General features: G+C 57.8%; 1 protein-coding gene across 1 annotated transcript in view; it reads right to left on the bottom strand.

Annotated features, from left to right (window-relative positions):
- The window catches only part of LOC308643520 (SCO-spondin-like), a gene marked incomplete at both ends in the record, with an annotated part of 50,935 nt that extends 39,381 nt beyond the window's left edge, over window positions 1–11,554 (bottom strand). The window contains 24 exons of the mRNA XM_081283344.1: window positions 181–290; window positions 373–500; window positions 600–796; window positions 1,775–1,909; window positions 2,243–2,499; window positions 2,754–2,848; window positions 2,956–3,145; window positions 3,413–3,647; window positions 3,844–4,009; window positions 4,107–4,334; window positions 4,417–4,592; window positions 5,601–5,718; window positions 6,690–6,834; window positions 7,161–7,401; window positions 7,582–7,750; window positions 8,002–8,154; window positions 8,572–8,651; window positions 8,744–8,902; window positions 9,643–9,742; window positions 9,836–10,080; window positions 10,271–10,450; window positions 10,620–10,702; window positions 11,092–11,274; window positions 11,505–11,554. Of these exons, the coding sequence (XP_081139470.1) occupies window positions 181–290; window positions 373–500; window positions 600–796; window positions 1,775–1,909; window positions 2,243–2,499; window positions 2,754–2,848; window positions 2,956–3,145; window positions 3,413–3,647; window positions 3,844–4,009; window positions 4,107–4,334; window positions 4,417–4,592; window positions 5,601–5,718; window positions 6,690–6,834; window positions 7,161–7,401; window positions 7,582–7,750; window positions 8,002–8,154; window positions 8,572–8,651; window positions 8,744–8,902; window positions 9,643–9,742; window positions 9,836–10,080; window positions 10,271–10,450; window positions 10,620–10,702; window positions 11,092–11,274; window positions 11,505–11,554 (3,823 nt within the window). The remainder of the gene's footprint in view (window positions 1–180; window positions 291–372; window positions 501–599; window positions 797–1,774; window positions 1,910–2,242; window positions 2,500–2,753; window positions 2,849–2,955; window positions 3,146–3,412; window positions 3,648–3,843; window positions 4,010–4,106; window positions 4,335–4,416; window positions 4,593–5,600; window positions 5,719–6,689; window positions 6,835–7,160; window positions 7,402–7,581; window positions 7,751–8,001; window positions 8,155–8,571; window positions 8,652–8,743; window positions 8,903–9,642; window positions 9,743–9,835; window positions 10,081–10,270; window positions 10,451–10,619; window positions 10,703–11,091; window positions 11,275–11,504) is intronic.
- Window positions 11,555–12,426: the final 872 nt, after the last annotated feature.

The raw sequence follows: 12,426 nt of genomic DNA, 5'->3' as shown, positions 1-12,426 counted from the left end.
GGGACACATCGGCCCTGTGGGACAGACATTCTTGCATGTTTGGTTCATCTGGAAGGGTCTGGCACACGGTAAGCGTGTAGCACATGTTTGAACTTCTGACTAAGTGTCCAGCTGGCGGGGCAGGCTAAGCACCGTTCAAGGACCATGCAGGTGACAAGTCTGAGAGTTGGGAACACTCACGGCAGAGCTCCTGGCTACGCCAGCGCACATGGTGCCCATGCCGGGCGCACTCGTCTGCGTAGGCAGCAATGGCAGAGCACAGGCACTCACAGTCGCCCCCTGAATCGCAGCTGTGGGAGGAAGCAGTTGGCTCAGCAGCCCCGCGCTGCCCCCACACACTCACTGCCCCCCACTCGGGCCAGCCTTCCTCACCCACAGGTGTCGTACACACACCACTCGTAGTGCTGCTGTGGGGGCACCTCTGTGTGGCATGGGACGAAGAGCTGCTGGAGCATCACTCCGCAGCGGGCACGGGCCCAGGCTGCGCGGTGTGTGTTTACCTGCAGCACAGGGCACCATCTCCAGCACCCTGGGCCAACTAGACACCTGCCCCAGCTCTGGCAGGCCCACCGTCCCTCCCGCTGTCTGCCTGAGCTCACTGTGCAGGGGTGTGGCGGGTCTCCTGGCTCGGGGCAGAGCGCACTGAGGCGCCAGGAGTGGGCAGCCAGCTCAGCTGTGGGCTCCAGGACTCCTTGGCGACTCCGCAGGTCATTACTGGCATCTCCATCAAAGTCTCCACATAGCCCAGCCACACGACCACGGAAGTGTGGGGACAGCTGTATCAGGACCCGGGTGCCTGGTGGCATCATTGTAAAAAATGACCCTGGTACCCTTCAGCAGGGCTGGGGTCAGGAGAAGACCCAGGGACATAATACTGCCCTGCATGGGTACCCCCACCCAATAGAGAGTGCTGGTTCCCTCTTTTCTGGGGGGTGGGTTAATTGGTGGTCATAAATGAAGAGACAGACATTGGAGAGGAAGGGCCAGAAGTAAGAGCCTAGTTTCCTAAACAAACTTAGGTTGGTGCCTGTAATCCCAGAGCCTAGGGAGGCTGAGGCAGGAAGGTTGTAAGTCCAAGGTCAGCCTGGGCCACTTGGTGAGAACCTGTCTCAAGATATATTAAGAAGTGCTGGGGATGTGGTTGAATAGTAGAGCACCCCTGGGTTCAATCTCTGGTACCACCAGGGGGAAAACAAAACTAAGTTTGGAAAACTCCCCATCTGGCTGTATTCTGGATGGGAAACCAGGATGGGCTGAGGCTTTCCCACACCAGAGTCCTGGTGGTGAGGCCTAGAGGCAGCCTGGCTCTGCCGCGCCGAGTCCCTACAGGGTTATTTTGGCTTCCCTCAATTTCTCACTGAGAGTTCTGTTTCTAAAACGCCAACTGCTTGTGTTTGGGTGGTAGAATGTTGAATCTATTTTCATTTCTCCTTCCGAAAACTTGGTATTTTCTAAATATTTCTTGGGTGAGGCAGCATTGCTTTCATAATGAAGAAAAACAGGATGAAAACATAATTTGGAAACTCTGACCACTTGTTTGGGCAGTGAGGTGGGGGTGGTGTTGGGCTGGGGGTGCCCAGGGGAGGCCAGCAGGGCAGGGGAGGCCAAAGATCCTGGTCTGGCTGTTACTTTGGATATCTGCCTTTGAGGCTTGTTGGAAGCTCAACCCTGATCTCAGAGCTGGGCAGGCGCAGGGAGGAAGGGTTTGGGGGCAGTCCAGTCCATCCAGTACTAAGGCTGGGTGTGGGTCAGGTGCATAAGGGTGGGGCCTAACCTCCGTCCCAGAGCAGGGTGAGGCCCAGGCGTGTGGTCAGCAGCAGGAAGAGGCCTGCATGGTGCAGACTCATCCCTGGGCCTGTGTAGGCCTTGGGGGGTGTTACACTCACCCCGTTCACCGTCACTGCCCGGCCTGGAGAGGAGGAAAGGTGTTCAGGGCCAGCACGGAGTGAAGGGCCTCCCAGGTCCCATGAAGCCCTGCCCACTTCCCCTTCAAACCTCCTTTAGCCTCTCTACCTCTGTGACCTTAGGAAAGTCATTAGACTTCTCTGGAGCCTGGTTTATCTGAGAAATTATGATTCCAACCAGGAGGAGAGCCACCCGTCCCACCCCTCTGAGGACAACCAAGCCCAGTGAGGACTCGACCTGAGGAACCTGGACCTTGGCCACACTGGTGTGTGGCTGTTATACTGTGCTGGAGTGCCCCCCACCCCCTGTCAGGGTCTCCTTGCAATGTCATGGCCACCTCTGAGCATGTGCACAGTAGTGCTCTCCAGACGCACGGCCAGTGCCTTGGTGCAGGTGAGGCCGCTGGCCCCGCAGGGCAGGTTCTGGGCAGAGACGCTGAAGCGGCCACTGGCCTCTCGAACCAGCAGGTACTCGCAGGCTCCGGGGAAGGTGAGTGTCAGCCCATCAAACGTCACATAGTGGGGGGCACCCGATGCCTGGCACCATCCACTGCACAGCTGGCCTGTGCAATGCCACTGTCGGCCCTGGCACACACTGTGGGCAAGGGGCAGGGACAGAGTCACTGAGGAAGAGACCTGAGCTGTAGCAGGGGAGGCAACTGGTCCAGATTCCTGCGACTCCAGATAGGACCCCAGAGTGGAAGATCCCAGAGGTCCCCAGTGCCCAGCCCAGCCCAGATGCCCTACCCCACCTATCACCCCAACTCATTCTAGTGGGGGGAAGCATTGTGTTTGGAGAGCCAGTAGTCACAAGGCTGGAAGGGTGTAGATCAGGGGGGCTGGGCATACCAAGTGTTGCAGTTGTCCTGGATGGTGGCATTAGGTGGGTACCACTGCCCACTGTGACGGCAGGGACAGAGATCAGGAGGCACACAGCGCTCATCCTGGGCAGAGAGTGGGGACGCTGTTTTGGGCAGCTAGGGGAACAGGACAGTGCCCTGGTGCTGGGAAGGCCACTCTGGTGCCCCATCCCATCCCCTCCCAGCCTCACCAGCAGCACAGTGCCTGGAGGGCAGACACAGCCATCAGTGCTGCCCATGGGGCAGGAGTGGTTGGCACTGGGGCTGTCACAGGTGAGGAGGCAGGCTCCAGGAGCGTGGACAAGTTCCCCAGGGCAGAATGCACGCTGCAGGGCACAGTGGTGGGCGGTACAGTTCCAGAGGCCCCTCTCCTGGCAGATGCTATGGGAGGGTGGAAGGGGAAAGAGCCAGGACCAGCAGAGATTTAGCCTCCAGGCCGCTGGTCTGCTCTGGTGAGAGTCTCAGGAACCCACACACTGGGGACCCAGGCACCAGATCCATTTACACTGAGCGGAAACCCAGCTCTGATGCCGGAGCCCTGAGTGCTGCACCTCCCAGCACCCCAGCCTGCGATGATCAGCCCCTCCTCTCCAGCCCTCCCTCTTCAGCCCACATTCTTTCTCTTGCCCCCCAAGCCATCACCCTCACCAGCGATTGCAGTCCTTCATGGTGACACTGCCAGGGCTGTAACGATGGGCTCCAAGCTGGCAGGAGCACAAACTGGGGGGGACACACTGGCCCTCAGGGTCCCACAGCAGGCCAGGGGGGCAGTTACAACCAGCCACACAGCCGGTCAGCTCCTTACAATCCTCTGGCTCTCCGCAATGGTGACCACACACTGGAGCGCACTCCTGGTACTCTTGGCCACCAGGACACAGGACAGCTGGACCCAGGGACACGTGCATATCAGGAGCATAGTCAACCCCTCTGGAGCATACCCCCGCTGTGCTTCCCCAGGAAGAAAAGCCCAGGAACCCCCTAAGGTCAGAGGTTCCTGCCCTCTCCAGCTTCTCCTAGAAGGGGCCAGGAGGAGGAGGTGGGAGGGAGTGTGAGGTAGGGCTGACTGGGCAGGGGCTCACGGCAGAGAGTCTGGTTCCTCCAGGACAGCAGGGCGCCCTCCTGGGCACAGCGGTGCGCGTAGGCAGACAGCACGGCACACAGGCAGTCCCTGCCAGGGGCACAGCCACACACTGCGGCCAAGCAGCGCAGCTGGAATGGCTCCCTGTCCACCAGCCTGTGACAGTCCTTGGGAAGAGAGGAAGCGGGGCTCTTCCTTATGAACTCCTCATTCTCTTCGGTCCCCATTGCTGCCTCCCTGTGACTGGTAGGCCACCCCGGCTACCTGGAAGGCTGGGCCATGCAGGATGGCACAGACTGCCTCTGCAAAAGCAAGGTGCTGGGAGTGTGTGCTGCAGGGGAAGAGCAGGACACTGTCCCCAGAGGAGCACTTTCCATTGCCTGCCACCTGGAACCTGCTAGCAAAGTCAGCAGTGCTGGTCTCCACATCCCCAGCTGGTGTCAGGAAGTCATCCTGCTGGTTCCAAGTGAAGGTGCCACACAGACCTTGGACCTGGGCCATGGAGACGATGTGGGACAGTCACATTCAGACTCAGCATAACCTTGCCCAGCCTTTCACCCGCCTCCTGGCACACCTGGTGGGCATGGTGGGGGGCCAGGGTGATGTAGGCTGCAGGGTCAGCCACTCCCCAGAGGACACGGACTCCTGGCCAGCTTAGCAGCAGAAAGGTGGAGGAGGCTCTGGAGATGCTGAGGCCCGCAGTGCCAATCCAGGGCAATCCCACATCCTGCCCGTCCACCAGCACAGCTCCTGGAAAAGGAGCCTGATGATGGGGTGGCGGGGGGCAGGTGGATGGATGGGGCTGCAAGAACAGAAGGACTCGGGTAGGAGTGGGAGGGCCTGTATCGGAATGGGACCATCAGAGTGACCCTCAGAGGCCACCAGTCCCACTTGAGACTCCCCCTATGGGAAGTCTGGGTAATGATCCATCTTTATTGGGGGGGAAGGGCTGGGGTGAGTGAATGGTTCCCATTTCCTCTGGTTTTGTCTTGTGTGAAGTGGCTATGACAAGCCTGTCTTGTCCCATCTGTGAAAGAGGATTACAAGGATAAATTTCTTTCTCAAGTGGCCTTGAGGTGGTCCTGCATGACAGCAGGACCTTTACTGGAGCTAAGGAGGGTGCCTGTTAGTGCCCCCCGCTCTCTGAACCAAGAATTAAACCCAGGGGTGCTTAACCACTGAGCCACATCCCCAACCCCTTTTTATTTTTTATTTTGAGACAGGGTCTTGCTAAGTTGCTTAGGGCCTTGCTAAGTTGCTGAGGCTGGCTTTGAACTCCCGAACCTCCTGCCTCAGCCTTCCAAGCCTCTGGGAATACAGGCATGTGCCACCATGTGTCCAGCTTCAGTGTCCAGTTTTGCATGTCTTTTTCCCATTGTGGCTGGCACAAAGAGCTGGCACAAGAGAGCGAGGAACTGACCTGGGCATGGGGGAGTTGGAGGGACAGTGGCTTAGAGGGGCCTGCCTGGTCTGGTCATGATGAGATCTTTTAGATTTTCATAACAGTATGACTTGTGTTTTCCCCAAAGATGAGGCAGAAGAGGCCTTGGGACACGTCCTCAGGACAGTGTGTCTTCCTCAGAGATGGGAGGGGGCAGTTGAGGCAGTGAACTTGGCGGCAGAATCTGGGGCAGAGTTGTTGGGCTCTGGAGGGTGGGGAGTGTGGAAGGCAGGGGCTGGATGGTACCCAAGTCTTCTGGGTGAGAAGAGGGGACAGTGGGCGTGGCAGTCACCCTGAGAAGGTAGACCTAAGGCTACCTGAGTCTCTGAGCTGGATGTGGGTATCCCCCAGTGAGACAGACAGGGCATGGAGGCAGCTCCCAGAGTCGCAGTCCCCATGCTCCAGCACGATCAGCAGCTGCCCTTTCACGTAGTCCTAGGGACAGACGGAGGAACACAGGGCTGGGCAGACCCTCCGTTTCCCTGAGGAGGCCTCTGCAGATCTTTAGCCTCATCCAAGGCAGCTCCTACCCATGTGGGAGCTTTCCAGCCAGACAGACACTTTCCAGCCAGACAGAGATGGGGCTTGACCCTCGCCAAGATTAGGACACACAAATGCTTGTGCAAGTGTGTGCATGGGGTTGCACGAGTATATGTGATTGCACATTTGTTTGTGTCTGCATGAGGGAGGGATGATTCCCATCTTTCCTCCCCATGGGTAGGACGTTACACTCCAAGTGACTTACACTTGCTAAATCCATGTGTGCATGCCTAAGTGTGCTGTGTGCCTGCCTGTTTGTGTCTGTGTGCATACAGGTGTGGGTGTGTGCACCCACTGGTCTTTGTGTGCCTCGGGGAGATGGCCGCTTGGATCCTACTCAGCCAGTCTCTATGCCCCACACTGCTCATGAAAGGAGGGGTGCAAACAAAAGAATGTGAATGGTCCACTACTGAGATGGGGACCCTGGGTGAATGGAAAGGAATGTGATCTGTGCTGACCCTGAGAAATGACCCATCTTTATTGGGGGAGGGCTGGGATGGGAGAAGGGTCCTTTTCCCCCTGGGGTTGTCTTGTTGAAGTGGCTCTGACAAGCCTGTCCTGCCCCATTTGTGAAGAGGACCGTAAGGATGGCTTTCTTTAGTGGCCCTGAAATGGCCATGACAGCAGGACCTTCACCAGAGCCAAAGGAAGGGGTGGGAACCCAAAGAGAGGCTCTGGGGTCTGGGGAGCTGGTCTACCTCCAGCATTGTCCTTCTGGGCTTTTCCTTGCAGGGCTAGGGTTTTGCTTTATTTTTATTTATTTATTTTTTGTGTGTGTGCTTTCCCTACAGCCCCCCTCCCCTGGACACCTGGGGAGGGACCCTTCTCTGGTAAGATCCCTTTCCCAGAGTTGGTCCTCTACCCACCTGCACCAGGCTGTAGTGGCAGCCTGAGTGGCCCCGGAAGAAGAAGCTCCGCCCATCAAAGGTGAGGTAATGCCCATCGCCACCTACTGCACACTCAGCAGGACACAAGGCCTGGGCACAGTGCCAGTGGCCATCCTGGCACACACTGTGGACACATGGGTGGGACAGGGCAGTGTGGCATCAGTCCCACCCTGGGGTGAGGAGGCTAAGCTGGAGTCAATCCCCATACCCTGCTCCCTTGCCTCTCTGATGTCCCCACCACCCCTGGAAAGGGTAGAGGTCAGCTGGTCAGGGCTTTAAGACAGGCCATCAGTTATGTCAGCAGAGATCACAGGTCTCTGTGATCACGCCAGGAGGGAGCCCAGCCAGAACAGCCTGGCTGTTTGGGGAAGGCAGGTTTCAGAGAAAACATAAAGGGCAGGACCAGAGACAACCACGCTGCTGCCACCCCATCAAGGCCTGAGGACCCACCACGGGTTACACAGCTGGCGCACAGTGTCACCAGGGGCATAGCGCTGGCGCCGGTGGTAGCAGGAGCATCTGGAGGCAGGAACACAGAGGGCACCATCCCAGAAGAGGCCAGGTGGGCACTCGCAGCCACTCACACACTCTTCCCTGCAGGACCCTTCCTCTTCCTGGCCCACTGCCGAGCAGCTGGGGGGGCAGGAGGAGACGCAGTCGGAGTAGAGCTGACCCCCGGGGCATAGACGCTCTGTGGACATAGGAGTCGGCTGTGAGGGGCTGAGGTGTTCCACCAGACCCTGCTGACTCTGAAAAGCCAGGAAGCCAGGGGAGCCAGCTGGGAGGGTGCCCAGGGGTGGCAGTGCCTTCAGAAAATGAGGCCCTTGAGGACCCTCGGTCATTTCCACAGGGCAAGACGGTCAAGTAGTACCACAGAAGCCAGGCTTCCTCCAGAGCACGTGGATGCGTCGCCTGGCACAGGCCTGGGCATAGTTGGCAAAGGTGGCACACACAGCCTCCTGCCGCCTCTCCTGGTGCTCCAGAGCAGCCCCTGCACAGTAGGCAAAGAGGCAGGCCTCGTGGTACTCATCGGGGGAGACCTACAGAGAAAGGTCGACCTGTCAGCTGGCAAACGCCTTCTCCTCACCAGCACCTCCCACCCCCTGAACTCTGGAAGGGGCCTGTTCCCAGAGGTAAAGCCCAGGACAGGAAGGGGTGTCTTGACCAAGGGACCAACAGAGTCTAGCGGCAGGACTGGGTCGCTTAACTGGCTCCTCTCTAGTACCCTCCTGGCCCCACCCTCTGGACAGTCCCCTCTGGAGCTGGTCACCACTTCCACCCCCACCCATACCTGGGCATGGCACTGCCAGAATGGACTCTCCAACAGCTGGTGGCATACATCCTGGGCTTCAGCTCGCAGCTGGCCAGCATCCATACCTGCCTCTGTGCCCTTCAGGGGTCCCTCACAGCCCTGATCCACCTCCACTGCATCCAGACACCCAGGCTGGGAACAAATGGAGCCAGGCCAGGTAGCAGTGATGAGGGACATTAACTAGGAAAATGACCACTGCCCTCCTAGCCACTTTGAGGCCACATCATTGTTCCCACCATGATGTGGGCTGTGGAGGGCAGTGGGGACAAGCCCAAGGGGGAGGCAAGGGACTCAGGGTCACAGTCCACCACAAGCAGGCGATTAGATGATGAACTAACCACCAAAGGTGGTCAGGGATGAGGTTGGCCAAGGTGCCCCTTGATGGTCAGTTCATACAAGACAACCAGACTGCAGGCAGCACCTGACACTGAGCTTCCTGTGGGATACGAGGCCTACCTGCTCTCCCCCTGAGGATCTCCCCCTGGGAGTCCGTCTGTCCCCTTCAGCCAGGGGAGAGCAGCCAGGAGGAGCCCAGGGTGGCAGTCTTACCTCAGAGCTAGGGAGCTTCCAGGAATTCCCAAAGGTGGCAGCAAGCATAGCCAGGCCCCCACCTGGCTCGGAAAAGTCATCTAAGGAAGGGTGAAGCAGAGATGCTGGATGCTGGACTTGGGGCCCAGTCCCCTCTTCCTCCCTGACCAGCTACCAAGCACACCCTACCTACCCTCGGGCCGGCCATTGTAGAGCCCACAGAGGCCCTGCGTCTGTCCTGAGTGCTCATGGTCCACCGAGATGGACACCGAACTGGACCTGTCCAGCCGCACAACAACCCCCAGGCCCCCGGATAGCACCAGCCAGTCCCCCTGCCACTGCAGGCTCAGCCCTGGGAAGGGAAAGGGCGCCATTCAGCCTCCTGTAGCCATAGTCCCTGCTCACCACCACAGCAGGACTCCAACTACCCAAGGAAGCAGCGGGGAAGGGAAAGAATTCTGACCATTCTAGAGAGCTCTGCACCTTTCTCATTGTAGACACTCTCTAGACTAAACTACAACACACACACACACACACACACATACACACCTTACATGCACCCCCACAGTATACACATACACACTTCATACACCCCTGTGTACACAACACACATGTATGCATAATACATAAACACAAAATATCACATACACACACCACACACACATTGCACGTACACATAGCACACAAACACATACCATATATATACAATGCACCACACATACACACACTTCACACAGTACACCAATATACACGCACATTACACATGTACACACACCAACATACACATACGCTCATGCACACACTGGGCACTGGCACACACACACACACACACACACACACATCCACACTTCACCGGCCTCATGCAGTCCCATTCAGAATGACACTCTCACGAGGGAGGTGGGGAAACTGAGGCTCAGGTAGATTAAGGCGAGGGACTTGCCCAGGGTCATGCTCAGAGTGGGTGGGGAGTGGGAGGCACCGGGCCCCCATCCTGGGGGCTATTCATTTCTAAAGGCCTCCCAATAACAATGTGGGACAGGCAACAGCCCCAATCCCCACTGACCCTCCACAGCAGACCCACAGGGTCCTCACCATGGAGCAGCCGGGGCTCCCCATCAGGGACGAGCTGCCCCTTCACAGAAACATCTCTACCCTGGATCTGCACCTCCTCTGAGCCCATTATCACCAGGACCTGGGGAGATGCACAGTGAAATAGGGTCAGCAACTCTCCCCATCCCCCTACGTCTAGTCCTCTTCTGGGGCCACCCCCATTTCCCTTCCTTACCAGCTGACAGTGCCCAGGTTGTGGACAGTGGTCCCTGGGCCTGAGGTGGACAGCCCAGGTAGAATCAGCAGCTCCTGCCAGCAGATAGGTGCAGTGGCCCAGGAAGTGGTAGTGGCGCCCATCAAAAGTATGGTAGTGGAAGCCTGACCAGGTGGCACAGGTGGCTGAGAAACGCTGGTGCTGGCTCCAGAGCTGACCCACAGCCCCCGGTAGGGGCTGCAAGAGGACTGCAGAGGAAGCATTGCCTGGACACGACACATCACATGTGAGCTGCTGAGTGCAGGGGTCAGAGGGCCCACAGAGCAGGAAGCATGGGGGATAAGGCATGGTTACTCTGGTGGGCAGGGGAGTAGGCAGGATCCCAGAGCTCAAGGCCTGGCATGGGGATGATGGCCAGGATGTGCCCTGTCTGTAGGCTGGGGTCTGCAGACCCACCTGGAAAGTGTTGGCTGGAACAGCTAAGGCAGACCTGAGAGCCACTGTCCCACCAGCTGTGTCCCCAAGGTCTGGCACAGCACTCTTCCAGGTTTTCTGTTGAAGTATTAGCTGAGCCTCCCAGAGGCTGGCACTGCCACGTGGCAAAGCAGTGGCCACCAGGGCTGTCTTCCATAAGGGCTGCAGCATATGGTGGAGAGAATGGGCACACCCGGACAGTCAGCAGAATGGCCTGTAGCTCAGCCTGGTCAGTTCCCCTCCTCAGGGAGCCTATCCCCTCCCCTGAAGTGAGGTTAGCTGCCCACAATCCCAGAAGGTACATGTCACCCGCACTGGCTCAGGAGCTTACCATCCGTACACTGAGCGCCCCCCCAGCCTGGACAGCAAGCCCTCACTGTCCGGTTCCATGTGGCAGGCCGAGTTTCTGGAGGTCTGCACCCACCAAGCAGGGGGAATCAGGGAGAGATGTTAGTGTCTAGCCCAGCCCTGGAAAGGCCTGGGACAATGGGACCAGTGAACTACTCTCTGAGGGATTTATCACATAATTTTCCTCCTCCTTTCTTCACTGGAAAAGTGAGAATGTCACTGGGGGCAGACAGAGGGAGCAGGCATTGGGACTCTCTCTGCTCCACCCACTGAGGTACCTCTCATCCACACACCCCAATCTTGCACTTTCTGCTGCCTTTCCCCGAGCCCACCCAGGGCCCACTTCCCAAATGCCTGCTTATGCCAGGTTCTCCCCATCCTCCCCCACTCTCAGGATTTCCGGCCGTCACTCCTTTCCTGCCTGGCAGACAGCCCAGGCTCTGACCCTCACTCACTTGTATATGCGACAGAGCCCAGGTGCTGGAGGCCCTGAGAGCCCCTCGTGGCCACTCCTGGGCAGGTCCAGCCGCCAGCCTAGGTGGGTATAGTGGTAGAGGCTGGCACAGGGCACCAGATCCTCCCTACGGGGGGCCACTTCCTCCTCCACATGGATCGTCTCCGTCTGCTCACACCATCGCCTGTCCATGGATAGGGAACTACAGCAGCTGCCATGTCCCCTTTGTTACCAGGAAGCCCTGTCCTGTGACCCCACTCCTATAAGAGATAACTTACAGGAAAGGTCCCTGAAGTAAGGAAGAGGATAAGGTTGGAGAGAGAAGCACTAGGGAGGTCATTCTGGTGCCCAGGGTGTCCCCAGGCCTGGGGCTAGAGAGGATCTTAGCTTGAGGAGTCCCAGTGGACTGCTTACCCATTAGCCAGTGCCCAGAGCATCCCAAAGAGGACAGCAGGGAGGAGCATGTTGCTCACCCCAGTCACCACCAGGGTCTTGTGAGGCCTGGGCTTGGGCAGTGCTGCTGCAGGGGAATAGAGAGGCCAGTGCTGGTCCCCCTACCCCACACTGCTGCCTACTGTGACCTGGAGGCCAATCTGTCCAAGGCCACAGAGAGAGCCAGGCTGTAGGCCTTTTGTACTGGGGAGGCTTTATGACGGGCTTGCACCTCCAGGCACAGCTGCCCAGAACCTGGTTGGATCTGCCCTGACAATCCTCTCAGTGCCAGCTCCTCCTGGAAACAGCCCCTCCCCCAATGTGTGTACGATGGGGATCAAAGTCAGTCGCTTTGAGCCTCTGCTATTCCCATACTTTCAGAGGCTACCACAAATGAACATGGGCTATGGGCAAGCTACCCTCCCTTTCTGGGCCTGTTTCCTTACTAGTAAAAACTTCAGGGACTTCCCAGAGATGCACAGATGGGACTCAGGGACTCCATGAATTCTTTGAAACTGTATGTGTGCATAATCTTCCAAGGACAGTTTCATAATGTGTATTAGATGCTGGGGGGGGGGGCATGGCGCCATCGAAAGATCAAGAGTTTACTGGCTCAGCGATTGGTTGGTCTGCCTGCCCTCAAGCTGACTTGATCATGCTCTTTTCCTATCTCCTCTGTCCCCTTTCCTGCCAGGCACTCAGGATTTGAGGGCCAGGGAAACTGGATGACCATGTGCTTTCCTCTGTTGGGTCTGACTTCTTAATGAGATGATGGTGTGTGGCTGATTTGGCCATCCGGTCTCCTTCTGTGAGGGTTTCCTAGGGTCCCTGGGTGGAGGACTGAGGGGAACCAAGAAGGAGAATTTGGGTGGGAAGTGGGGTTGGGGCTGTAAGACAGCACCCC

This window comes from Spermophilus citellus (genome assembly GCF_964194105.1).
Source record: "Spermophilus citellus genome assembly, chromosome: 3".
In the NCBI taxonomy this organism is placed as follows: Eukaryota; Metazoa; Chordata; class Mammalia; order Rodentia; family Sciuridae; genus Spermophilus; species Spermophilus citellus.
Note: the sequence above shows the minus strand (reverse complement) of the source record. Positions and strands in the feature narration are given on the sequence as shown.